Raw genomic sequence first — 26,516 nt, 5'->3', positions numbered from 1 at the left:
CCTCCACTCTTTGGGGAAGCTCAGAGAACATAGAGTGCATTTGGATTTCAGTCTACTGTAGCTGCATTCATCTGCTGGTAGGGGTCAGGCTGGGTGGTTTGAGCTATGTTACAGGTTTGTTTTTGCAGTTTTGTTGGTGCGCTGGAATGCTTCTGTGGCATCAGAGACAAAGTAAAAAGAGGCATGCAGGGGAGTGGTGCTGGATAGTAATCCCCTCTACATCCCCTTGAGGCTGTCCCTCCTGTCGCTGACTATGCTGAGGCAGGCGACTAGGCAGTTGAGAATGGTCTTACTCAGAAAAGCAGATGTTGCTGGTGTGTAATTTGCCGTGAAGTTATTCACCAGGATTGTTCCCCCAGAAGCTCTGCAGGAGTGGAAGGGGCTTGCAAGCTATACCCGGGGTCATGGGTGTTTGGCTATTTCTTATAATGTGCTAAACAAAATGGAGCGATTTCTCAGTCTTAAGTTCTGCTACATCTGCCCTGAAGACAAGGGGAAAGTGCAGAGAAAATTAAATAGGGTCCTGCAATGATTGCCAGCTAGACAGCAGGGTAAAAGACATTTGTACCTCATCAGGGATCAGTATTGTTTGTGCCTTGACTGGGTATGCAATCTGCCCTCATACCTCATGGAAACTATGAAAACTAACCACATTTCTTTTCCTGTAAACCCTGTCTCAATAAACAGTTGAATTTTTGCACAATGAATGCTTTTGGTAGTCAAATCTGCTGAGGGGTAGAGGCAGGTGGGGGATGGGGAACATTTTGTGACTGTGCCATGCTGACAGGCACCATTTTGAATCAGTAAAAGAAGGGGGTAGCAGGAAGGCGGGGGGCTCCTAGCTCACATTCACCACCAATAATCAATAATAAATTGTAAAGATAGGTACTTACATGCTGAAATTCCCTCTGGGGGATCTGACTCTTTGGTCCCAGCCTGGGTTTCTGGTGGGGACTCAGGATCAGTTGATACAGGGCAGGAATCAGGGTCCACTGTAGCAGGGCAGGACTTAGGCTAGCTTTCCATCTGACCATCCTCAGGTTCCTGAATCCCCCAAAGATCCTGCCACATAGAGGGCAGCTCCTCTCCTGCTCATCCCCTGATGGGCTGAGCCAGCCATCCTAGACTGAGAGGGTAGGGAGTGCAGGAAGCAAGCTCAAATAGTTCTGGGATGGGTTGTGCTGTCACTGTGTAGAATCCTCTCCAGTTCATCAAAAAAATGCACAGGTTACATGTCTCCTGCCAGATGTCTCTTTTTATCCCTCCTTTCAGTGTAGTTTCTCCTGAGCTGCTTGTTCTTTATCTGGCACTGGTCATGATCCCTCACAGAGATATGCTTTGCAATGTCCACAAAAAGGTCCTTATTCCTGTGGCCACAAGAGCTTCCCAAATTGATGCTTCTCCCCAGAAGGCGATGAGATCCAGGGGCTCAGCATGGCTCCAGGCAGCTGTGCAATGCATGTTGTGGGGCTTCTGACATGCTATTGTGATTGTATCACATAGGATCCACGAGCAAATGGGCAAAATCTGCCTCTGCACCACCTTTTAAAGGAGGGAAGGGAAGGGTCGTCCTGGAAACTTGACACCAAGGCTGGGAGAGCACACAAGTAAATGGAAAGAACAGTAACAGTGGACCTACAAAGCACTGTAGAATAGCTGTTGGCAATATGCAAAAAGTGGTGCACAGCAATTGTGTGAACACAAACAAAAGACAGAACTAATTACATTCAAAGTCAACCACTTTGTAGGAGGACTCCAGAGTTCCCGATAAACGCAGAGTTAGTGTGCACTGATGGGTTGCATCTTATGTAGGCAAATGCTTTCAAAACAGATTAATTTGATTAGATCTTGTTTAAAATGCCTATGTAGACAAGCCCTACATATGTGGTCTAATCCCAAAGCTCCAGGCCTATACCCTCACCTCATTTAAAACCTCTTCATTTTTAGATGAGAAGAGTGAGAGGCAGGATGCATGGGTAAAATCCTGGCCCTATTTAAATTAATGGCAAAACTCTCTTTGACTTCAGTGGGATCAGGATTTCACGCCATGTATTTTAAAGACATACAAGCCAGCACTATTTCTTGGTTTCCCAGTTTTTGTCTTATCTCTGTTTCTGTCTTTTAGATGTAATACATCTCTCCTCTCCCTCCCCTCCACCCACGCTTTTACTTGTATAGCCATGAGCACATCATTGGCCCTTAACAAATAGTAATTAAAATAAGACCCTATAGCCTGTTCTGTGATTTATAGCTGTGACTAAGGTGGGACTGAATGGAGTGTAAATCAGTTCTCCAGAACTGAGAACTGTGATTGGTCTACCTATTCTTTTTCTTTTAGAGCCCCATCCCCTTCTCTCAGTGAAGTTAGCAGGAGTAAGATCAGTTCCTTCATTTCTTGCATCCATATCCTGCAGCCTTTGTACAGGCACAATTCTCCTTTGTTTCATTAGAAGTTTTACCTATAGGATCAAGTATTTTGCTGCTACATTTCCTCCCCTCTCCCCTTCATTCCCTCAGACACCTAAAGTAACAAATAGAAATCACTGTAGTGCAATGAAGAATTTTATCTTAAAAATAGCTGATTACTTTAAGTCATGGTACAGACAGTATTTGAAACTACAGCTGTATTCTTTCAACTTGCATGCTTTTCTCTTGCATTGCTCTAATGCAGTAAAAATAGGAGGATTTCAGAATTTGTGTATATTTTATGACTCGTAGAATGAAACTGTCTCTGATATGTTTCTTCTGCAGCAAATATTTGTTGCTAAAGGTAAAGTAACTGTAAGGTTTAACATAACTGCAAATATACCTAGGGTTCCAAGCATCAGTGCTTGGCTGTCTTTTACTTCGCATTTCTATTAATCTGACCTGGAAGGAGGGCTAAACTATGAGTTAATTATATTTTCAGATACTATAAAATTGGGATTTGCTGCAAATGCTAGTGAGGACAGAAAATTGAGACAGAGGTCTTGAACTTGATCCAGATTAACTGAAGTCAGTGGAAAGATTTTTTCAGTCTCAGCTGAGCAGGTCAGAAAACAGAATTTCCATGCTGTCAGAAATTCTGACATTTCAAAATTTGTTTTCATCCTAAATTGGGATTAAAGGTCAAAATCTTGAAATATTTCAGGGAACAGAAATTCCAAAATATTTTGATTCAGAAACATGGCTTAGAAATTTTTCATTCAAAAATTTCATTGTGTTTCCACAAAACCTTTAGAGTTCGACAAAGTAGCATTTTCCAATAGAAAACTGTTCCATCAATTTTTTTTGACCAGTTATAGTCTTAATGGGAGTTGGATTTCCCCAATGTAGGTTAGAAACAGGGGAACAAATAGTCATAGGGAGGTTAATAACTGGAATACGGTAGTATAAATAAGACCTAAGAATCAAAGTGGGCAGCACATTGGATATGAAGATACTGTACAACATGATGGCAAAAAACAGCCAATGTGCTTTTTGGCTACATGCACAAAAGTGTCATAGCATGGATCAGTGAGGCCCTCACCTTTTTCTACATGGCACAGGTGAGACCATGCCTGAAGTACTGTGTACATTTCTGAGTACATCAGAAAACGAAAACTTATTCAGAGAAGAGCAACAAAAATGATTATGAGGCTAGAGAGACTGATTTAAATGAATGACGTAAAGTGCTAAACATTATAAACCAGATGCTCAGCTAATATAATTTTGTGTAACTCTATTGTAGATAACAGAGTTATACCAATATTCACCAGCATCTTGACCAAGTGACAATCAAGGGGGCAGATATTTGATAATGGTTGTAGATATACCAAAGCTCTGGTAGCCATATCCAGTCAGTGGATAATAACTTCTTATTTCCTACCGTTTGAGAGGAGTTGGTACAGAGGGTTCCTATGCACAAAGACAATCCTCTGGGAGACATTTACAAAGACAATCCTCTGGGAGACATTTAAGTCAGAGTTATGACTGTTTGTGCTACTGAAGCAGCAGAAATTGATCAAAGAGTACTAGAGAATCATGTTCATTGTTTCCTAAACTGCTTACTGAATTGTGAAAGAGGTACATGAATCAGCTAAAGGGTTCTAATCTTTCTGATGGCTGAATTATTCCCTGCAAAGAGGATTCTTTAAGTATGTCTTTCCACCATGTATAGGAGCTCATAAAATGGGCCACATTGACCTACAGGGTTTGATTGTTTTGTGCTGCTCTGGTGAAGCAAAGTAGTCATAAACCCAACTGAACCTGATGATTTAGAGGGGTTTACTGTGGTTTGGCATTATAAGTTTGACACCAGTGAATCTGACTACATATTTTTTTAAAAAAATGAATTATGATCCTGATTCTGCACCTGTTATGTTGGGTTTATGACATTTAACTCTGAAATACAATGGTGTAAAAATTACATAAGGGATTGGAGAACGAGGCCCAGTAACTCCATTTATTCTGGTGTGCCTGTGTTGTACCATTAAAGTAAAAAACCAGCAGGATCTTATTAAAGGGAAAAAGGCAAAATACCACATTTATTGTGAATACAGAAAGAATCATAGTAAGCAGTTAGTTATAGCTATAACATTCCATTCAATCTCATATTTATTCTCACATTCATTCATACAAACACACACACACACACATACCCACACACACAGGTTCTGCAAGGTTGTTATCATAGTTACCAGCCTTAGAGTTGCTCATGCCAAGTCACTGGCCAGGTGGCCTGGACATGAGGAGGGAGCAGGGCCTTGTCAGATGCTCATCTGATGCTCCTGGAAGTTGGTTTGCAGAATCAGACCCCAAAATTCTCACTTTTTAGAGTCTATTTTTATAGGAATTTCTTCCTATGCCAGTCTATGGGAATTGCTTCATCATGCTGTTGCTGAATCAATCAGCAGATAGCACATTCCTGACGGCTCCAAGATGTTATCTTGTTCTTTGGTTCTCCCATTCTTGAGGCTGTTGGGTGGATTCCAGTCTGCCCTCCGGGTGGGGTCCTCTGGTTATTTCCACTTGACACCTTCTTCAGCCGATGGACACTGGATTCTTAGGCTGGCACCTCCCTGATCATTCAGTTATTATCCACACCAAGCATCCATCCACATACATCCTCTATCTCTATTTTAATCACAATGGTTAATACAACAAAAGGGCGGGGAGTCTCTGGGTGCTGTTTCTGTTGTTAGAGTATTGCTTTGAGTCTCTCTCTCTCTGTGAATTGCTTTGAGAACAGACTCTGTCTTAGAATGTACTAACACAGTTAGCAGCTTGCAAGTTTCACACAGAGAGGGAGAGAAACAGTACCAAAAACCAAGAGACCTCTTAATTAGTAATACCCTGGAATTTAAACTCTGGGGAATCAAACTCATTTGTGATTTTAATACAGAACTTCTTTAATATGATCCAACACCTGTCTCCCTCCAAACAGAATATTTATTTTAGTTTCAGCTTGCTGTTCTTTCCATCTGATGGTATGTATTCATTTAGAATAGAAAAAGGTCAGCCACATATATGTCACCTCTCAATTACAGTATTTTCCACCTCCCTTTAATTTCTTTGATTTAGACTCCTAGATATTCATTCCAAGTTGAGAATGACTATGTGCATATTTAAGGTAAATATGAACTTCCCCTCTTTCCACGTCTGTCTTTCTCCTCTTCTGTCTGTGTCTAACCCTGCCATTCTCTCTGTCTCTCCTCTCCTTTTCCCATGTAATTTCACTCCTTTTTTGTTCTTTCTTGTCTGTCTTATTATTACTATTATTTTGTACTTTAGAAGCAGTGGAAATGTAGAGCCATATTCCTATGTAGATGTTCTTTACCTCTCACACTAGCTACAGAGAGAAAATTATCTCATAATCTTACTCAGTTTTACTGCACTCAACAAGAATAATATAAATCAAATCTAGTTGTGCAGACATAAAATATTTCTTTTCTTCTTTTCTCAGTGTCACTAATGGCAAGTTTCCTTGCTCCCAATAAAGGCAAGGAGGATTTGGCAGAATTTCTACAGTTACCGTCATAGTGACACTGAAGGTTGGACTGTTGCTGGGGACCTGTCAGGGTTCCCTCCCCACTCTGAACTCTAGGGTACAGATGTGGGGACCCGCATGAAAGACCCCCTAAGCTTATTTCTACTAGCTTAGGTTAAAAATTCCCCAAGGCACAAATCCTTCCTTGTCCTTGGATTGGTACTGCTGCCACCACCAAGTGAGTTAGGCAAAGATTCAGGAAAAGGACCACTTGGAGTTCCTGTTTCCCTCAAATATCCTCCCAAGCCCCTTCACCCCCTTTCCTGGGAAGGCTTGAGAATAATCTACCAACCAAATAGGTAAACCAGATGAAAACAGACCAGACTCTTGTGTTCTTAGGACACTTAAAACCCCAATCAGATTCTTAAAAACAGAACTTTATTATAAAGAAAAAAGTAAAAGAAGCACCTCTGTAAAATCAGGATGGAAGGTGACTTTACGGGGTAAACAGATTCAAAACACAGAGGATTCCCCTCTAGCCAAACTTTAAAGTTACAAAAACAGGGATAAACCTCCCTCTTAGCACAGGGAAAATTCACAAGCTAAAACAAAAGATAAACTAATGTGTTCTCTTGCTATACTTACAATTTTTGTAATCCTAGACCTTATTTCAGGCAGGGTTTTAAGAGATGGTTTTTCCTGCCCCGGTCCCTTTCTGGCTCCGTGAGAACACAAAGAAAAACCTCCCTCCCGTCCCCCACAGATTTGAAAGTATCTTCTCCCCTTATTGGTCCTTTTGGTCAGGTGCCAACCAGGTTATCTGAGCTTCTTAACCCTTTACAGGTAAAGGAGGGATTTTATGCTACCCTTAGCTGTATGTTTATGACAGAACTCCTTAATGAACTTCCTAAACCCCTTAGATCTTCCATAATCTGTAGTAACTTCCTTCTTTCCAGCCTTTCTGATTATTTCTCCCTCTTCAACCTGTCCAATATCCTGCAAATAAACATTTTTTCCACTACTCTGACTATATCGCTCCTGTTTCTACTGCTTCCCTCCATGGCCTCTCTCACTCACTCACACACTTTTGCATCAACTCTGAACACCTAATTCTTATTTTCAAGGTGCCACATGAGTCTGACTCAATCTATATCTCACCTTTGTCTCTACCTACTCCCCACAATGTGATCTGTGCTCTGTCAACTCTTCTCACCTTGATACTTTTCCTTTTTCTCTCATGACTTTCTACCTTTTTCTTATGCCCAGAATGACCTTCCAATTTAACTGTCAGTGTGGAGCATTGTGGGATGGCTTCTGAAAGGCAGCAGCAGTCAATGTAAGCAACACAGTGTCTACACTGACACTGTGTCAACCTAACTATATCAACCCAATTCAATTGGTATAGTAGGTGAGTTACATCAGTGGGAGGTACGTTTTGGTTTAGAATAATCTGTATTGTAGACCAGGCCTTATTCTCAAATGCAATTGTGTGGACTTTCAAGATGCATGCACAACATATAGTCCCAATCTCTGTATTTGTTCAATTCTCATCCCTTTCCTTCTCCTTCCTTCTCAGTATTTCCTGTGTTTGTCCAATTTAGATTTTAAGTTCTCCAGAGCAAGGATCATGTCTTTTTATTTCTATAAACTTCCATGTAAAACCCTGTTGCTAGATAAATGTTTATTAATCATCATCATCATCGTAATAATATAATATCTATCTGCTTATTGTAATGGCATTTTCTATTAAAAACTGTTAAAAGCACACTGAGCTAAATTTTTCACCATTGGCCATGAAATTGAGCTTGCAGACAGTGCACCCATTAAAACAGTGAATTGCACATGCAGAGTACATATGTACAAGCACAAAATAGTTAAGCAAAAGGGTACTTGGGTATACAAATATACATTTGTGTAAGCAGTTATTTGTTTTATGCTCACAGAATGTGTTTCTCTTGCATTATTAGCTATTTGTGAACACACTTTTTGTGAGCAACACTCAGGCACTCCTGGTTGAAAATTTGGCTCTGTAGATCAAGAATACATTTTTTCAAAACCACTTATGTGAGTTATGAGGCCAAAGATCCATTTTCAAAAGCATTTTAGGTACTTGAGTCATATTTTTAATCTGGACATTGATTTCAGTGGCAGTTAGGCACCTCAGTTTCTTTAGGTGCTTTTGAAAATCCCACATACGCACCTATCTGCATCTTTAGGCACCTAAACACCTTTAAAAGTCAAGCCCTAAATCACTGCTGAAAATGGGACGTAGGTTTATAATCCATTTAGTCGCTTTTGAAAACATTAACCCAGCAGATGAGTTTTTCATATAAAAGTGACTTATTTAATGATGGTAGCATTACAGTGGTCTTTGCTGTGCTTTAAAGTTAGCTTTTCATTAGTGCAAATAGTGTTTGTGCTCTGGAGTAAAGTATTATTATGCATGTTTGCTGTTGCATTTGTTTTCAGACTGGAAAGTTTTCTTGATAAGTATCATGAAAACAATAGATTTAGGAAGAAAACATTATTTTCCAAATGGAAATGGATGATTTTGAAATCAAGAAATAGAAGGTACAAAACAGATCTTTTGCCACCTATAAAAGGACTAAAAATGTCTTTTTAAAAAAGCCTGAAATCTTTAGAAAAAGAACGAGGAGTACTTGCGGACCTTAGAGACTAACAGATTTATTTGGGCAAATAAATGTGTTAGTCTCTAGGGTGCCACAAATACTCCTCGTTCTTTTTGTTGATACAAACTAAAATGGCTACCACTCTGAAACCTGAAATCTTTAGCAAATTTATCAAGACCATACAACTCAGTATCTAAATGTATCTCCTCCATGCTCCTGATATTCTGCTTTTCCTGAAAAATAATGCATTACAGCATTAGAAAGCATGAAAAATCCAATTTTAAAACTTGGGTGTCTAATTTAGAGTTCCCGGTGCTCAGGTCAGCACTGGATATTCCTGCCTTTTGGGTGCCCAAATGCAGAATTGGGCATCCTAATTTAAGGACCCAAGTTGGCAAATGGAACCTGACATGTCAGTTCAAAAAGCTGAAATGAGTTGTTTTCAAATAGCAAATTCTGTCTCCCTTACTCCTCAAAAGAAAGCTCAAATAATACTCATCTTCCAGTTGCAGAATCTGGATTTTATGTCAGTAGTAAAATATCCAGTAACACCTGGTAACAGCAGGGCAAGCAGCTGAGCTAGTAACTGTGGTTTTCCGATTCAGGAACTGCTTGGCAAATGTCTATTTTCAAATAGTCCTCTTCACAAAGCTTCATTCATTTATTGTTAGTTGCTTTGTTGGCAACCCTGCTATTGGCAACACTGCAGTAGTTTGCCAATCTCCATACTATCATAGATTGGCAACATGCCATTAACTAATACCATTCCCATAATGAGAACTCCATGGAAAAATATACTAACTGACATCTCTTAGAATTTAAACTCCCATTTCCTTTTACTTTAAATTATGGCTAAACTCGCACAAATTGAGTTAAAAAAACATAATGTAAATATGGGCTAAGTACACATGGCCTTATAAAAATGTTTACTGAAACATTTGGTCCTTTACCTGCACATTTTAGGATGCATCCAATGTTTCCTAGAAAGTCAAGTTCTATTAATTTAGCCTTAGCAATCCATGAGAGACTGTCATGCATGAAATATAATTGAATATGTTGTGTTTTTTCCCCCAGGTTTAATAGCATACAGTCCATATCTGAAAACTCATTTGCAGGACTTACAAAACTGGAATTGCTCATGATTCATGGAAATGACATCCAAACTATACCCAATGGGGCTTTAAAAGATCTCATGACTCTACAGGTAATACTAAGGTGTTTCTAAATATAATAAATTACAAATTACACAATGATAAAAGACTGAAATAAGTTGGTTTCTTTAATGCTTTGTTTATTGTCCAACAGGTTATCCATTTTTGTTCCAAATATATTGAAAGATTTTGAATTATAATAATATCATGAGTAATAATGTCCATTAATGGCTGATGTTATTCTGTTACTCTGCTCTCTGTTTCACTATTAGGTATTTCTTTTTTAGGTATTCAAAATTAGCTACAACAAGCTGAAAGTTCTAACAGGCCAAACTCTCCAAGGACTTTCAAGCTTAATGAGACTGCACATGGACCACAACAGAATTGAATTCATCCACCCGAATGCTTTTAATGGGTTAACTTCTCTGAGATTGCTCCATTTGGAAGGAAACTTACTCCAGCAGCTTCATCCCAACACATTTTCAACATTTTCATTCCTTGATTATTTCAGACTGTCAACAGTAAAACACCTCTATCTGTCTGAAAATATTATTAGGACACTGCCTGCAGGGATGTTTCAAGGAATGCCACTCCTGGAGAATCTTTACCTTCATGGGAATCCCTGGTCCTGTGACTGCAGCTTGAAATGGCTCCTGGAATGGGATAAGAAGTCTGGAGGTGAGAAAAGATAAATTATTATTCTATTCATTATAGTGACAACATTCCAGTAATATGCCCTTCTTCTGTTGGGTACATGAAACCATTGGTTTTGCTCTTGGCTGTTCCGCTTATATATTGTGACTTCCCTAAGGACTGCTCTATTTTTTCCACTATCTCACAAACAAGAAACATTTAAAAAAGTAACATGATGGAGAAGTAATTATAAATATCAGGCAAACATTCTGTATTTATACAGGAGGGAAACATGGTCACAACTGATTTAAAAAGCATGATTTCTAAAAATTGTAATTGGAATAAAAAGGTGGTAGAGCACACTATATTAATGGAGAAATAAGCAATAGCCATGGTGCAAGAGCCAAGAAGCTGGCTTTGTTGCAATGAATTCAGCTGCAGTTAACACAGAGAAAATTAAAGGCCATTTCCAAGAATGGATTGGGAGGACAGTCACACCCAGGCAAACCTCATCTCAGGGAAGAAGAAAAGAAGACCAGAAGTTGGAAGTCTTTTGAGGAAGATCAAGAAGGGTGCAGCACTGGGAAGGGTCAGCCAGGTCAGGGACTCTCATAAGTGTGGGACTGGAGTTATACCAGCCTGAAAAAGAACAGGTAGAGGACTCATAAGAGACTGCAAGAGTTGCTGTAGCTGATAGGGCATCAAGAAGGGACTGTTTTCCTCAGGAAGGTTGATGAAACTGAAGAGATTTGGGCAGGGTTAGTGACAAGGTATGAGGGCTGCTATCATGGAGCTGAATCAAAAGATTTATAGCACTTGGGAGCAGGTTGAGCAGATGTAATCAATCATAACAGATTCTGGTGGCGTAGATTTCCTCATACTGTGTGTGTAGCTTATAGCACTTTGTTGGGGGGTCACATTCTTACAGATCTTTGTGTTGTAGAACTTTATTTTCGACTTGCGAGGGAGGGATACCTAACAGGACTAAAATGATTTTAAGCATTTACCTTTAGCTTTGTATTTAGACAGTTTGCCTTCTAATAGTCTGATAAATTGTCCTTAACACACATCAGTAGATGTGTCAAATTATTTTAAATTGTCCCATTTCGCCTTATAGATATTAACTTTCCTCTACACATGCACTAATTTAGGCTCAACCACTGTGTTAAGCACTGTTTTCTTACACAGTAATAGGTTGCCACAGTTTTTATTGGATTAGTTTTGTTTTCTAAACCAGCATGCTAGTGCTGGGAATTACTTTTGGATGTAGTAAGAAAATCATTGTTGTGATTGTCAAATAGATGTACCTTTTATGTTCAGTTATTTTTATACAAATCCTTCACTGACTTCATTAGAAGTTGTGTACATGCCAGTGCATAAATATTGTTAAAGTGGTCATTTGAAATTTGAGGGTGCTTCCTTTTTGCTGAATAAACTCTGAGGCTGAAGGTGCTTTATTTGTTTTTAAAATATCACAATTAATAGTCTAGTTTAATTAAATACTCCACATTTGAATGGGGAGTGGGGGAGAGCCTTACATAAAAGGGCTGTCAAACTGACAAACAATCAATTGTTTAAATAAAAAAAGTTTTAAAACTCTTGCCCCTTCCCTCCCTAATCCTATTGTCATCCTTTCTTTTCCTTCCTCATTTCACCCCTGTTTCATTCACCCACCCCTGCTCCCTCACTGGAAGTCAGCATGACTCTTGTACCCAGAATAATTGCAATATATTTTGTTTACATTGAGTTTCCAAATGGAATTTGGAGGAGGCAGCTGGGATTCTACTAACCAAAATAATGTGAATACAAGTATATAGCAGAGGACAAGGGTCTTGCTAGCCTGTATGGAGGAAAGGATCCTGGCAGGCAATAGGATTTCCCTTTCATAACTTCAACAGCCCCATTTTCTTTTCTGTTTGGTATTTTTTTTCCTTTTTCTTCATGTAAATTGTGAAGATTGTTAGCTTCTGCTGAAGGAAGGGAAAAGCTGATAAAGCCATTTTTGCTGCTGGCAAATAGCTTGAATGTACATGAATCAGTCAGAGCAAAGGGATTATGGCAGACAGAGTAAAAAGGTTTGCATAAATCCAGTATTATTATTGAGGAATAAGCATAAAATGTTTATGTAGAACAAAAACCCCAAGCCCTCACAGTGTGGGGAAATGCATAAATTGAAAAAGTGTTGCTTCCCCTCAATAATTATGTATAGCATTTTACTCTGCATCCCTGACAATTCCATTTCAGCCTAATTATAAATAATCTGCTGGAACATTTGATGAATGAAGAATGTGTGCTACATTCCTCAAGTAAACTCTACAAATATATTTTTTTTAAAGTTTGTGACTGAAGACCTTTGCATGACTTGCAAAAAGCATTTTGAACTTGTTTTAAGTATGCCACTTGTAAACCTAATAAAGTTGCTGTAAACACGTAATAACCAAGTAACCATTCAACTATGTTGGATATTTTCCACAATTTGGCCTTGACTGTTTGTAACAGTCACATAAATCACAATGATAATGTTGAAAGCTTTGTGTAAGCTTGCTACAGATGTTCACCATATCCATTTGTATGCTCCCATTTTTGTCATCAAGTTACAAGATAAAAGAATCTAATTTCATAGTTACCATGCTGTAATGAATGTTTACATAATACTGGAGACATGAAACTCCAAACTTTACAAAATCTTCTTTTTCGAATTGTTGTTCCATAGACTTAAGTAAATAAGTACTTAGGCACAGCTTATCTGCACTGCTTAAGCAAATGTCCATTTGCTTGTGTGAAAAGGTCTGCATGCTCATGTTGTGGGCACAGCACAAACACAGACATGAAAAATTGACTTGTACTATATAGGTAACATTTAAAAAAGTGGCCTTAGATTCCTCAATAACTGGGTGCCCAACTTGAGAGAGAGGGGTCTGATTTTTCAGAGGCTTGGAGCATTCAAACTTCCCATTAAAGTCAATGAGAGCCATGGTTGCACAGCAACTTTGAAAATCAGGCCCTTTATTGCATCAAGTCAAAAATCTAGAAACTGAGGCACCCAAAATCAGTGGCCACTTTTGAAAATTTGGCTGAAGATATGTGTGTTCTTACAACATTCATTTAGCTCTCTAAAAATGCTAGAATTCTATGTCAGAATTCTGTGTTGGTCTCTAGAATGTATCTTTTTTTTTTTCCTTCCAGGTATATTAAAGTGCAAGAAGGATAAAGCTTATGAAGGAGGTCAGCTCTGCCCTAAGTGCACCAGCCCCAAACAACTGCAGAAACAAGATATTCAAAATTTGAAAGATCTTTCCTGTAAGAAACCTATTATACAATCCCAACTGAAACAGAACAGCAGCATTGATGAGGTGGAAGATAGAGCCAGTTATGAACTTCCTGAAGAGGCATTTCATCTATCTCCATGGAACATTACTCTCAATATGACAGATGAGCATGGGAACGTAGTGAACCTAAACTGTGAAATCAAGATGCCAACAGACTCTGCCAAAATTCAGTGGAACCAAATCGATCCTCAGGAAATTGATATCAATGCTACAGTTTCACTTGATTTTGAATGTCCAATGAAACGAGAAAACTATGAAAAATTATGGAAACTTATAGCTTATTACAGTGAAGTGCCTGTTAAATTACAAAGGGAACTCATGCTCAGCAAAGAGTCTAAAATAAGTTATGAGTACCGGCAAGATTCAGATGATGATGCCCTTTATTACACGGGTGTGAAAGCTCAAATAATTGCAGAACCTGCCTGGGTTATGCAACCGCTGATAAACATCCAATTAAACAGACACCAGAGCACAGGGAAAAAAGTGGTGCTGTCTTTTTTTACCAAGTTTTCTCAAACAATTCAGATGAAAGACATAAGGCAGCACAGACGAAGCTGGGTGATGATAGAGCAACCTCAGAATTCAAAGACAGCCCAGAGTGTTGTTGAAGGCTCAGACTGTCAGCTGAGATGCAATGTGAGAGCATCAGAGAGTCCTGTCATCCAGTGGGTGTTGCCAGATGGGAGTAAGTTGACAGCTCCATTTAATCAGAAAGACAGTAGGTTTTCCATCCTCAGCAGTGGCCAGCTAATGATAAAAAAAGTGGATTACACGGATTCTGGTTTGTACCACTGTGTTGCCCAGGTGAGAGATGATGCAGACAGAATGACCTACAGAGTTTTAGTGCAGCCTCCAGTCATTCAGCCCACTGACTCTGATGTAATGAGGGTTGAAAAAAATGTAGGGGACCCAATAGTTTTGCCCTGCAGTGCAATGGCCATACCAGATGCACAGCTGAGTTGGATCCTTCCAAGCAGCCATGTGCTTAATGATTTGTCAAACTCATCCAAAGGGTACGTGTCACACAATGGCACGTTGTTAATTCCAAAGAGTCGTGTCAGTGACAGCGGGTATTACAGGTGTGTGGCTGTCAATCAGCAGGGATCAGACCAGTTTGCTGTTAGGATATCAGTAAATAAGATGGTATCTGACAGATCATCTAAAAGGATAAAAACGAGGAAGCGTCCAGGTTTGAAAACCTCTGGAAAAAGAAGAGGGGGGGTGATAGAAGATGAAGGGGGATCAGGAGTGGAAGTCACAGCTGAGTCCCAGCACAAAAAGAACCATCTGAAGGACCGTGAAGCATCCATTAAACAAAAAAATGACCTCATGCCTGAGGTTCAGGTTAAAAAAAACAAGAAAGGCAGGAGAAAAATGAAGTTATGGAAAGGTACAGATAGAACCCAAGACAGCAATGTTGCAGAAGGCCGTAGGGTATTTGAATCTCGAAGAAGAATAAATATGTCAAACAAACAGATTAATCCACAACACTGGGCTGACATTTTGGCAAAGGTCCGTGGGAAAAATATTCTTAAAACGACCGCAGCAGCCGGCCCTTCTTTAATGACAACATTGCCGTCATTCGTTCAGAAAGCCAGTACAGCTCCTTCTCCTATGGCCAGTCCTCCGCAGAAGCCTTCTCTAGAGACTGCAGCCAATGGGGAAGAGTCTTCTTCAGATGTATCACACTTGGGTGAGGACAAGATCTTCTCAGTCACTATTTCCCCCACCATTCTAGCACAAGATTATAGCCCAGATCAAACAACTTCTGCTCAACCGACATTAATGAGCACAGAAACTAAGCCCTCCATAGAACTCCAGTCTTTAGGAACACCTGAAAGTATATACACTGTAGAACCATCTTTTGTGTGGTCTACATACTTTACTCCAATCTCTCCAACTATATACTCACATCACTCATATGATCAGCAGCATGTTGATGTAAAGACTGATTATTCACCAGTAGCAGAAGAAAGCATTAACGCTGTCACTGAAGAGCCTCTAGATGAACAAACAACTACCTTGCCCAATATTCAAAGCAGTTTGCACACAGTGGAAAATGCAGCTACAACAACGCTGTATATCACAGAGGAATCTTCCACTTCTGCTGAGCTACCAGTGGATGCCACTGTCCTTGCAGAACCTCAGACTGCTGTAAATCTCCCTACCACCTTGGAGACAGAGTCACAGCACAATGAAGTGGATGCAGGGTCCATAAATTCCACAGCTTCTCAGGGTGATAAGATCAGCTATTTAGATTTAATAGCCACTACTACTATTTCATCTTCTGCTTCTCCATTTAAGGAGTTTGTTACTAGAGAGAGTAATGTCATAAAGCATCAGCACAGGGAGGTACCTACAGATAAGACTAAAATTACAGACATTGACTTAAGCACAATTTTTCAAGTTTTCACATTAGTTAATGAGGAACCACAGACCAACAAGGATATAGAGACTCAGGTAAGAGTGTCTAGTAGCAGTTATGGGAGCTTTGAAGGAGCTGCACATGAAGACATGCCTGTTCCAAAATCAGACTCCACATTCACTCTGGCAAGTACCATTGCTCCTCTTAAAAAAACAGAGTCAGTAACAACTGCTGTTTTATTTGGCAACCTGACCACTATGGCCGAGATTACAACTCCCTCTAGAAAGACTACTATCTCTAACACACTGCTTACCCAGCATCCCAGAAGACGACCCTATGGGAGAAGGAGATTAAGACCAAACAGATTTCGACAAAGACCAAAACCTATTCCTCCTCCTGCTTTTACCACAGAGGAGATGCCTGTTACTCAAAAATCACCTAAAATAGAAGATGCTACTAGAAGTTCTCCTGGAACTGTTGTTAAGGGTGATCATAAAACTGATGCTAAAATACAAACTAAGAAACATAATAATTTAGAGATGATTGTTTCATTGATTACAGAGGCAAATGTGTTAGAGAGGTTGACCAAAGTCAGAGACACAGAGGGAGCTTTTTCACATGTGCCTACTGCTTCTCTACCTGAAACAAAACATTCAACACTTTCTAATGCTGGTGAAACCCAGGTACTTCCTGTGACTACAGCTATCACAACTGCATCGTCATATGGTGGACTTAACACAGCCTCTGTTACAGAGTTACATTTGTCCAAAGGACCAGATCAGAAGACAACCGCAACGTACCATACACTAGTTAATGTGTCTGAAGAAAATGTCATTAAAACAAGTTATGAAGTTACAGGTGGTAAGGCACAAAAAACAAGCGATTCAGTCTCCACTGAGTACATTAATAGCCTGCTTAGCCCTGGTTATTCAGTGACTCCGGAATTTCGAGAAGATTCCACTCCTCTTGGATCAAAAGTTGGAGAGAATGGAATCAGCCCAAGAGTATCTCAGCCAATACCTCCCACTGTGCTGCACTCGAGTGCTCCTGTTGGCACAGTGGAAAGTTTCAAGGACCTGTCAATTTCAGATGAACTTCAGAAGCCTTCAAAATCTTTAAAAACAACTACAGTAACCACACCACCTCAGCAAAGAGAAATTATGACTGTATCCTTTCCCTTCAGCACAACAAGATCTCAACCTTTCACACCTACAGAAAACAAGAAACCAATTATTGTTCCTGTACAAATTTGGACAAAAACAGTATCATCTTCCTGGGACAAGAAGGAAACCAAACCTCATGCATTTGATCATGATCAAATTGCTATATACACAACTGAAAACCCTGAATCTCCAGTTGCAACCGTTGACTTTGTTCCATTTACAAAACCTGGCACTCCTCCCCCATCAGTTTCAAGCACTTTACATTTGTCTATTCATTCTTCTACCAAGCAAAATACCACATTCAATCAAGTAAGATTTTCAGAGACCAAAGGATTTGAAATTGATGCTACAACAATCACATACAGCACAAGACAAAACAAAGATGTATTTTCCACATCTCATTCAAACCAAAACAGGATTAAAGCACAACACAAACAAGAGCAATTTAAAGAGACAGTTGGTCTCATTAGGTCTAACAGTAGTTTATTGTTAAATCCAAACTTTTCCCATCAGTCAGCGGGAATGGTACCAATCTTTAACCAGCAACCGGCTGTAGCACCTCCAAAGCATATTCCAGTGAGGGGGACAAAGAGGCCACCATATCTCATGATACAAGGCTCATTTCATCATTTTATAACTCACCAGCCCCTCCATTATACCAACAAACCAGAGATAACAGCATATGCCGCACACACAACACAGGACAGAAAAACCTATGCTCCTCAAACAGAGCCAACCACTACGACGACAGCCACTCCATTATACAGACCTATCCCACTTGCTCCAGGTAGATTTGGCAATCAGGGACAAAACAGATACAATGTTCACTCAAGAGTTTTTGGCAATAACTATATTCCTGATAACAGAGGCACAGCTGGGAGACTACCGAGTCAAGGAATCCCATATTACCCCAACCCTGGAATCTCCTTTGTCTTTAATAGAACCAGAACATTTTCACACTTAGGAGTGAATCCTAAACCAGTGGTGCCTAGTCCACTTGCCCCAGTAAATACAAATGAGAAGAAAGCCATCCAAGTCTCATCTGCTGGGATTACAATACGAGGCACTGTTCGAAAGGCCACAGCTGTTCCCGTAGCTCCATTGTTCCACACCTCAAGTACCACACCACCAGCCACAACTGCTTTGAAGAGCACTCTTCCATCATTCACCTCTCAAAGCATTAGACCTCAAATATCCTCTGACATTCAGTCCTTCAGAAGTGTCCTTTATAATAATCAAAAAGTCCCATCTGTGCCTAAACTGGGAGGAATTATGCCAAATAATTCTAGTGTTATTCAACCTTCAACTAACTTCAGGGCACATGGTGAAAGACCTAAAATTACCACAAAAGGTCCTCAGAGCTTATCCATCCTTGCTGAAACAGATGTTGTTATCCCATGTGATGCAGGAGGAGAACCTAAGCCCTTTGTTACTTGGACAAAAGTCTCTACAGGTAAGTTAGTTAAACATTCGATCTCCCATATAGCTGTAAAAGGGGACACATACAGTAACTTCCATATTTAAAAAAATACAATAGTACTGTACAGTAATGATTCAAAACACAATATAACACTTTTATCCATGTTAATAGTTTGGACCCCTATAATATTTTAGTCTTTTTTAAGGCTACCCATTTCTGCATGTGGATATGAGAAAAACCTCCACTGTCTGCTACTCTCAAATAAAAATGACCTTTAGGTCTTTTGCTAAAAGGTACTCTAAGGACCTGATCCAAAATCAGTGCTTCATTGCCCTTTGGATCAGGCTATCAATGCACTATATTTTTTACCATCCAAAGTTACCCCCACTAAAAAATGTAAAATGCAGGGGGAGGAGGGAAATGTCTTTAAGAGATCCTGGCATCCAAGTGTGCATGTTCTCCTAGGCTGGAATTTATGCTAGAGGAGCCTAGGGGCACTGATTAGTTAGGAGAGTGTTTCAGAGTTCTTTGTTATATGTCTAGGTATATCAGTAAAATGTTCCTGGAAATCATGTGAGAGGTTAATTGACACCCCAAAGCATTAAGAGTGTATTGTACTCTGAGAACATTTTCCCACTGTTTTTAAGTCTTGAACTTTTTGGATGATTAGTTTTGACAACAAAAACTCCAGCCACAGGAGTATATCAGAAGGCATATATCAGATCTTGCCCATGTAGATCATTCTTAACTGAGGAGTCTGTTCTCCCCATTCATCTTCACTCCTAGATTCTACTTCATTATTGTTAATATGCAATAAGTAGAGAAGTTTCCATAAATGTCTTTCAGTGCAATGTTGTCTGTCTTAAGAACAAACTCTCCAATTTTCTTTCTTTTGTCTATCCTCCCAGGATCTCTGATGACAGCAAACACAAGGATACAACGGTTTGAAGTCTTGAAAAATGGCACATTCATTATCCGAAATGTTCAACTCCAGGATCGTGGGCAGTACTTGTGCACTGCTCAGAACCTGTATGGTGTCGATAAAATGATTGTCCTGTTGACAGTGACAGCCCAGCAGCCCAAAATGTTAGTTTCCCGCTACCGAGATGCCACTGTTTATTTTGGAGACACGGTGGCAATGGAATGCCAGGCCAAAGGGATCCCAAGCCCACATATTTCATGGATTTTACCTGACAGGAAGATACTGCAGACAGTAACCAGCTCTGAGAGCAGGATAATGTTCCATGAAAATAGAACTTTGTCTATCAAGGAGGTGACGTTTTCAGACCGAGGAGTGTACAAGTGCATAGCTAGCAACACTGCAGGAGCGGACAGCATAGCCGTGAGGCTTCACATTGCGGCATTACCCCCAATCATCCAGCAGGAAAAACAGGAGAATATTTCCTTGTCCTTTGGTCACAACATTCACATTCACTGCACTGCCAAAGCAGCACCCCTCCCTAGCATCCGCTGGGTGCTCTTTGATGGCACCCAGATCCGACCCTCCCAGTTTGTCAATGGGAATTTATTTGTCTTCCCCAATGGAACCCTTTACATACGCAATGTCTCCCCCAAGGACGGTGGGAGCTATGAGTGCATCGCTGCTAACATGGTGGGGGCAGCCAGGAGAACGGTTCAGCTGTATGTGAAGAAGCAGTCATCAAATGCCAAGATCACTTGGAGCTCTCCGCAGAGAACAGATGTAACCTACGGCAGCACCCTGCATCTGGACTGCACTGCTTCTGGGGATCCCTGGCCCTGGATATTATGGAGGCTGCCTTCTAAAAGGATGATTGATTCTCTGCACAGGTAGATTGCTATTTGTTGTGGCCTGCATACATTATTTTTCTAATGAGGCTGATGCAAAGCCCACTGAAATAAAGAGAAGTGTTGTTATTGACTTGATTTGATAGAAGAGTCTAAAGCAAAAGCTATTTTAAAATAATGACACTAATAAAATGGGAAAAAATCCAATTTAAATCTATTACAGTCACACTGCCAGGGTAGTAAAGAGCCAGGCAGTAAAAGATTTATGATTTTAGGGTCCTATCAAATTCGTGGCCATGCAAAACACATCATGGACCATGAAATCTGGTCTCCCAGCTGTGAAATTTGGTCTTTTGTGTGCTTTTACCTTATACTACACATATTTCACTGGGAAGACCAGCATTCCTCAAAGTGGGGGTCCTGACCCAAAAGGGAGTTGCAGGGGGTCACAAGGTTATTTCAGGGGAGTTACAGTATTGCCACCCTTACTTATGTCTTCAGAGCTGGGTGGCCGGAGAGCGATGGCTGCTGGCCAGGTGCCCAGCTCTGAAGGCAGTGCCCTGCCAGCAGCAGGGCAGAAGTAAGAGTGGCCATACCACACCATGCCACCCTTACTTCTGCGCTGCTGCCTTCAGAGCTGGGCAGCTGGAGAATGGTGGCTGCTATCCAAGGGCCCAACTATGAAGGCAGCAGCACTGAGGTAAGGGTGGCAACTCCTGGCAACGGCTCTGCCTTCAGAGCTGGGCTCCTCGCTCTCCGGCTACCCAGCTCTGACGACAGCGCCACTGCCAGCAGCAGCGCAGAAGTAAGGGTCATAGTACTGCAACCCCCCTACAATAACCTTGCAACCCCCACACAACTCCCATTTGGGTCAGGACCCCTACAATTACAACACCATGAAATTTCAGATTTAAATAGCTCATATCATGAAATTTACGATTTTTAAAATCCTTTGACTGTGAAATTGAGCAAAATGGACTGTGAATTTGTGATATAGCTTTCTTTGGGGTCATACAGCATTTCAGTGCCGTCTAATTGCATACCTGGAATTTGCCTAGTACTGAATAGACACCTGTCTGTCAAAGAAAAGTCCTTCCTCTTGGGAAATGAGAGACTGATTGTTTCGGGGGGGGACTGTTATGAAATGGTTCTTTGTGGGGGGATCCATTGTGTCACGGTTGTACAAGATTACGACAGACTAAATGGAGCATTGTTAACTCCCTTATGAAAAATATAGATCTTTCCCAAATATTATAATGTAATATTATTTAAAATATATTCCAGGTTCAGGAAAAAATAAATCGGAGGTTAAAACTAGGTACATCTTTACAAAACTAGTAATTTTTCCTGGTGTTGAAAATATATGGTGTAATGATAGGGTTAAAAATCACTGAAAATGTCTAGTTTGGTACACATGAAAATGTATGGGCTAGCTGAGCACCCATAACTTCGGTCAAGCTCTAAAGGAGCCGTGGATGCTCAGAACTTCTGTAAATCAGTTCATATATATCCATTACACTAATTCTTATGCTTGCACAAATACCTAGGTCTAGCTGGAAAACAAGTATGTCATTTAAAATTTTGGAGTTTTGGAAGTTATTTTCATTTTGCTATGGAACAAAAATGCGACCTTTTGAATTTTTTTGCAAAAAAAATAGGAGAGAAACCCACCCCAGGTTAGCCAGTACCCAGTGTTTGGAGCACTCACTGGGAGGGGGGAAGATTCCAGTTTGAGTCCCTTCTCCAAATCATGCAGTGCAAGAACATCTCAGGCAAGTGTCCTAACCACCAGCCAGTAAAGTCAGTCTCTTACTCGCCTTTCCACTTTGTATGAATAAATAACTATTCATTGAACCAGAGAGAGAGAGAATGGTTCTATGCAGGACACTCACATGGCAGACCCATCTTCAAGCCCCTGATGTGAATCAGGGAGAACAGAGATTTCATCCTGGGTCCTTTACATCCAAAATGAGTATCCCAACCAATTGGCTACTCTGGATCTCTGAACATTACATGGTGGGAGGTGTATACGCTGACTTCATTTACTTCATTTTCTGTTCTGCTCTGCTCCTTCCCCCTCCCCACCCCCCAATCAGATGAGCCCCATTCTAGTGTGAGCCATTAAATTTTGTCTATTTGACCCATTGGCCAGAAATGACCTTAGCATAATTTCAGTGCTGAAGAAATGAAACCCCCTACAATTATTTATTTAAATAAGTACAGTCATTCCAGCATTAATAATGGCTTGTAAATAGATCTGTGCAAATACAACTCTACGTAGGTTCTTATGAGAGAAATGGATCTCTAATGCTCTTGAAATCAAATCACACTACCATTGTAATAATCAGTCTCACAATTTGCAATCAATACCACTGATATGTTTTCCCCAAAACATAAATTTTCCACACAGATATGTAAAATGCCACTCAATCATTCACTGAGGTCCATAGACAGAGTGACAAGAGATATTTTGCAATTAACAACATGCTTGCTGCCTGATAATGCCAGATTATTTGCCAACAGCATTCCTGATTAATGAACAAGTTCATCATGGTTTATTTCATGTTGACTTATTTAATATTTGGGCAGGCTGTGAGTATTATCCACAGTACATTTTTATACCTTTTAGCTATAGCAACAAAATGGCATTTTGTATAATTTGTGTAACAATAATTCCCTCCTCCCTTTAGCCATCATGAGATCCATTATAAGGTGATTTAATTTTGTGTACAAATATATAACTCTGTTAAAAATTTACTCAAAATTATTCTGAAAGTTTAAAAAGGTTGTATGGGAATCTGTAGGAAGTAACACATTTTGGTTCATAATTGACTTGAGTATAGCATTCCATTCTCCCCATAGTTATGGTATGTAGATGCATGTATATATAAATTAATGTTCAGTGTTACCATGTCTGAATATTACAGAGTATGGTAGATGCACTCCACATTAAAAGAGTAATAGAATGAATCAAAAATCCTTAACTCAGCAGATGGGTCAATTTAAGTTCAGAGAACAACTGTTTAGTTGCAACTGAACAGAATAATTTTTGTATTTTCTTTCTGGTGAAAAAAACTGTTAAAATTTCTAGTACATTCTAGTTACCTAGCTGTAGCAACACTGCTATTTTTAATGGGTTTTTCCATGAGTTACAGTAAATAATAAAATAATGAAAACTGATTTTGCAGCTCATATCGCATTCTCTTTTCTTTCCCCAAATTAGCTTGGAGACTAGAATCAAGGTGTTTGGCAACGGGACTTTGGTTGTCCATGCAGTCACAGATAAGGATGCAGGAGACTATCTGTGTATGGCCCGCAATAAGATCGGAGAGGACTATGTAGTTCTCAAAGTGAACGTGATGATGAGACCTGCCAAAATAGAACACAAGAATGAGAATAACCACAAGGTTATGTATGGCGGGGACTTGAAAGTTGACTGTGTAGCCACCGGTCTGCCAAACCCCGAGATCTCCTGGGGCCTCCCGGATGGCAGCATGATAAACACTTTCATGCAGTCAGACGACAGTGGAAACCGAGCAAAGAGATACGTGGTCTTTAACAATGGGACACTGTACTTCAATGATGTGGGGCTGAGAGAGGAAGGGGACTACACCTGTTATGCTGAGAACCAAATTGGGAAGGATGAGATGAGAATACGAGTCAAAGTGGTGGCTGAGCCTGCAACCATCAGAAACAAAACCTACTCTGTTATTAATGTACCCTATGGAGACGTGGTCACTGTGGCTTGCGAAGCCAAAGGCGAGCCCACCCCTAGGGTGATATGGCTCTCTCCAACCAACAGGCCCATTCCTCTCCTGTCTGACAAATATCAAGTGTATGGGGATGGCACCCTCCTCATCCAAAAGGCCCAGAGATCTGACAGCGGCAATTATACTTGTGTGGTGCGGAACAGTGCTGGGGAAGACAGGAAAATAGTCTGGATTCAAGTCAATGTTCAGTCTCCCAGAATCAATGGGCACCCCAACCCGATCACATCTGTGAGAGAAACAGCCATGAGGGAGAGCCGGAAACTTATTGACTGTAAAGCTGAAGGCATACCTACTCCGCGGATCCTATGGGCTTTCCCAGAAGGAGTGATCCTGCCTTCTCCCTACTATGGGAACAGAATTACTGTGCACCGCAATGGCACCCTGGACATCAGGGGGGTGAGGCAAACAGACTCAGTGCAGCTAGTGTGCATCGGGAGGAACGAAGGGGGAGAGGCTAGGCTGATTGTGCAGCTCCTGGTCACAGATCATTTGGAGAAACCCACCTTCAGGGACCCAGTCAGTGAAAGGATCACTGCCACAGCTGGTCACAGTATCAATCTGAACTGCTCAGTGCACGGGAACCCTGAACCCAGCACATCTTGGATCCTTCCCAATGGCACTGAGCTGCAGAGCGGCAGCCACTTGCAGAGATTCTACCACAAGAGGGATGGGAAATTGCACATCAGTGGCCTCTCCGCAGTGGATGCTGGGACTTATCGCTGCACGGCCAGGAACCCAGGTGGCTATGCAGAGAGGGTGATCTTCCTGAAGGTGGGTCTCAAGCCAGAAATCAGCAACCAGTACAAGAACTTGGTGAGCATTATCAATGGAGAGACTTTGCAGCTCCACTGCATCACCCAGCCGAACCCCCGGGCACACATTTCCTGGACACTGCCCAATGGGATGGTACTAGATGGCCCTCAAGCCATAGGTCGCTTCTCCCTCCTTGAGAACGGCTCGCTCACTGTGCGCGATGCCTCTGTATTTGACAGGGGCACCTACCTGTGCAAAGCAGTGACAGAGTATGGCACCTCTGTTATGAATGTCCCAGTCATAGTGATAGCCTATCCACCCCGGATCACCAGTGAGCCAGCACCAGTCATCTACACCAGGCCTGGCAATGCAGTTAAGCTGAACTGCATGGCCATTGGGATTCCTAAAGCAGAAATAACATGGGAGCTCCCAGACAAATCGCATCTGACAACAGGAGCCCAGTCCCGTCTGTATGGAAACAAATTCCTTCACCCTCAGGGGTCATTAATCATCCAGCAATCTACACAAAGGGATGCAGGCTTTTACAAATGCACTGCTAAAAATATACTGGGCAGTGATTCAAAAACAACTTATATTCACATATTCTAACATTCAAACAAACTCCTTTGACTAGACACAAATGCCCAGTCACTGCCAAGCAAGTGCAGAAGAAAAGTACTGTTTGTAAGCAAAGCCAGGGATACTGAGGGCACAAAAGTGGGATTTTAATTCTCGTTTTCATGAGCAGTACATCACTGCTTTCGTAATGACCATGATCCTGCAGCAGAAAGAGGCAACAAAAATACTTAAATGCGGGGGCTAACACAATTGTTTACATGATGTAACGTAATTTCTCATGGCATTCCACAGCACCTGAGACCTAATGTACTGTACACATACCTGTTGATATTCCAGAGCTATGCCTTGGCTTAACAAGCACTTTAAAAATACCAAAGAAGTATTAACTGTAATAAATGAGCTACAGTGAAAAAAGTGCTTTATTATTTTTTAAGACAGACATCCGTTTTTTTTATCCCCTGCAGTGCATTTCATAACCTAGCCTTATAGAATATGATTACTAACCTTTCTATTAATTCTTCTATTCGCTCTTCCAGATCAAAAATTAATTTAGCAAATAAGAGTGATCTATTTTTAATCAAGGACATTCAGACATTAGTTACTGTAATGAATGAACCTTTTCCAGCCAGTAAGGATGCTCCAGTTGAATTCAATCATTATATATTTTATATATATTTTTAAACCAGACTATGAGACTAGAAAGAACAACAGTGATTTGTCTCATTTTATAAATTATTGGTCTTTACAAGACTCTGATACGTTACTGTATTTTATAATGTTAAGGTCAGTATACTGTACATTTTATAATAAAAAATATTTTCCAACCAACTTTTTTCATGATTTTTCATGGTAATTCAGACAAATGCTAGCTGAAGACAACATAATTAAACTGAAGTAAAATGAGAAAATATAACAGATTGTTAGACATAATCTTCATCCTACTGAATATCATTTCTGAAACCTGCCGGCAGCCTCCCATACACACCATAAGCTATAGGCAGCCTGCCTC

The 26,516-nt window shown here is 40.5% G+C and overlaps 1 protein-coding gene across 1 annotated transcript in view; it reads left to right on the top strand.

The window, feature by feature from the left end:
* The window catches only part of MXRA5 (matrix remodeling associated 5), a 36,183-nt gene extending 9,942 nt beyond the window's left edge, over positions 1 to 26,241 (top strand). Inside the window, exons 3-7 of the mRNA XM_073354198.1 lie at positions 9,652 to 9,781; positions 10,016 to 10,406; positions 13,548 to 18,671; positions 19,547 to 20,447; positions 23,629 to 26,241. Of these exons, the coding sequence (XP_073210299.1) occupies positions 9,652 to 9,781; positions 10,016 to 10,406; positions 13,548 to 18,671; positions 19,547 to 20,447; positions 23,629 to 25,537 (8,455 nt within the window). The 3' untranslated portion in view covers positions 25,538 to 26,241. The remainder of the gene's footprint in view (positions 1 to 9,651; positions 9,782 to 10,015; positions 10,407 to 13,547; positions 18,672 to 19,546; positions 20,448 to 23,628) is intronic.
* Positions 26,242 to 26,516: the final 275 nt, after the last annotated feature.

This window comes from Lepidochelys kempii, chromosome 1, assembly GCF_965140265.1.
Source record: "Lepidochelys kempii isolate rLepKem1 chromosome 1, rLepKem1.hap2, whole genome shotgun sequence".
NCBI classification, from domain to species: Eukaryota; Metazoa; Chordata; order Testudines; family Cheloniidae; genus Lepidochelys; species Lepidochelys kempii.
Note: the sequence above shows the minus strand (reverse complement) of the source record. Positions and strands in the feature narration are given on the sequence as shown.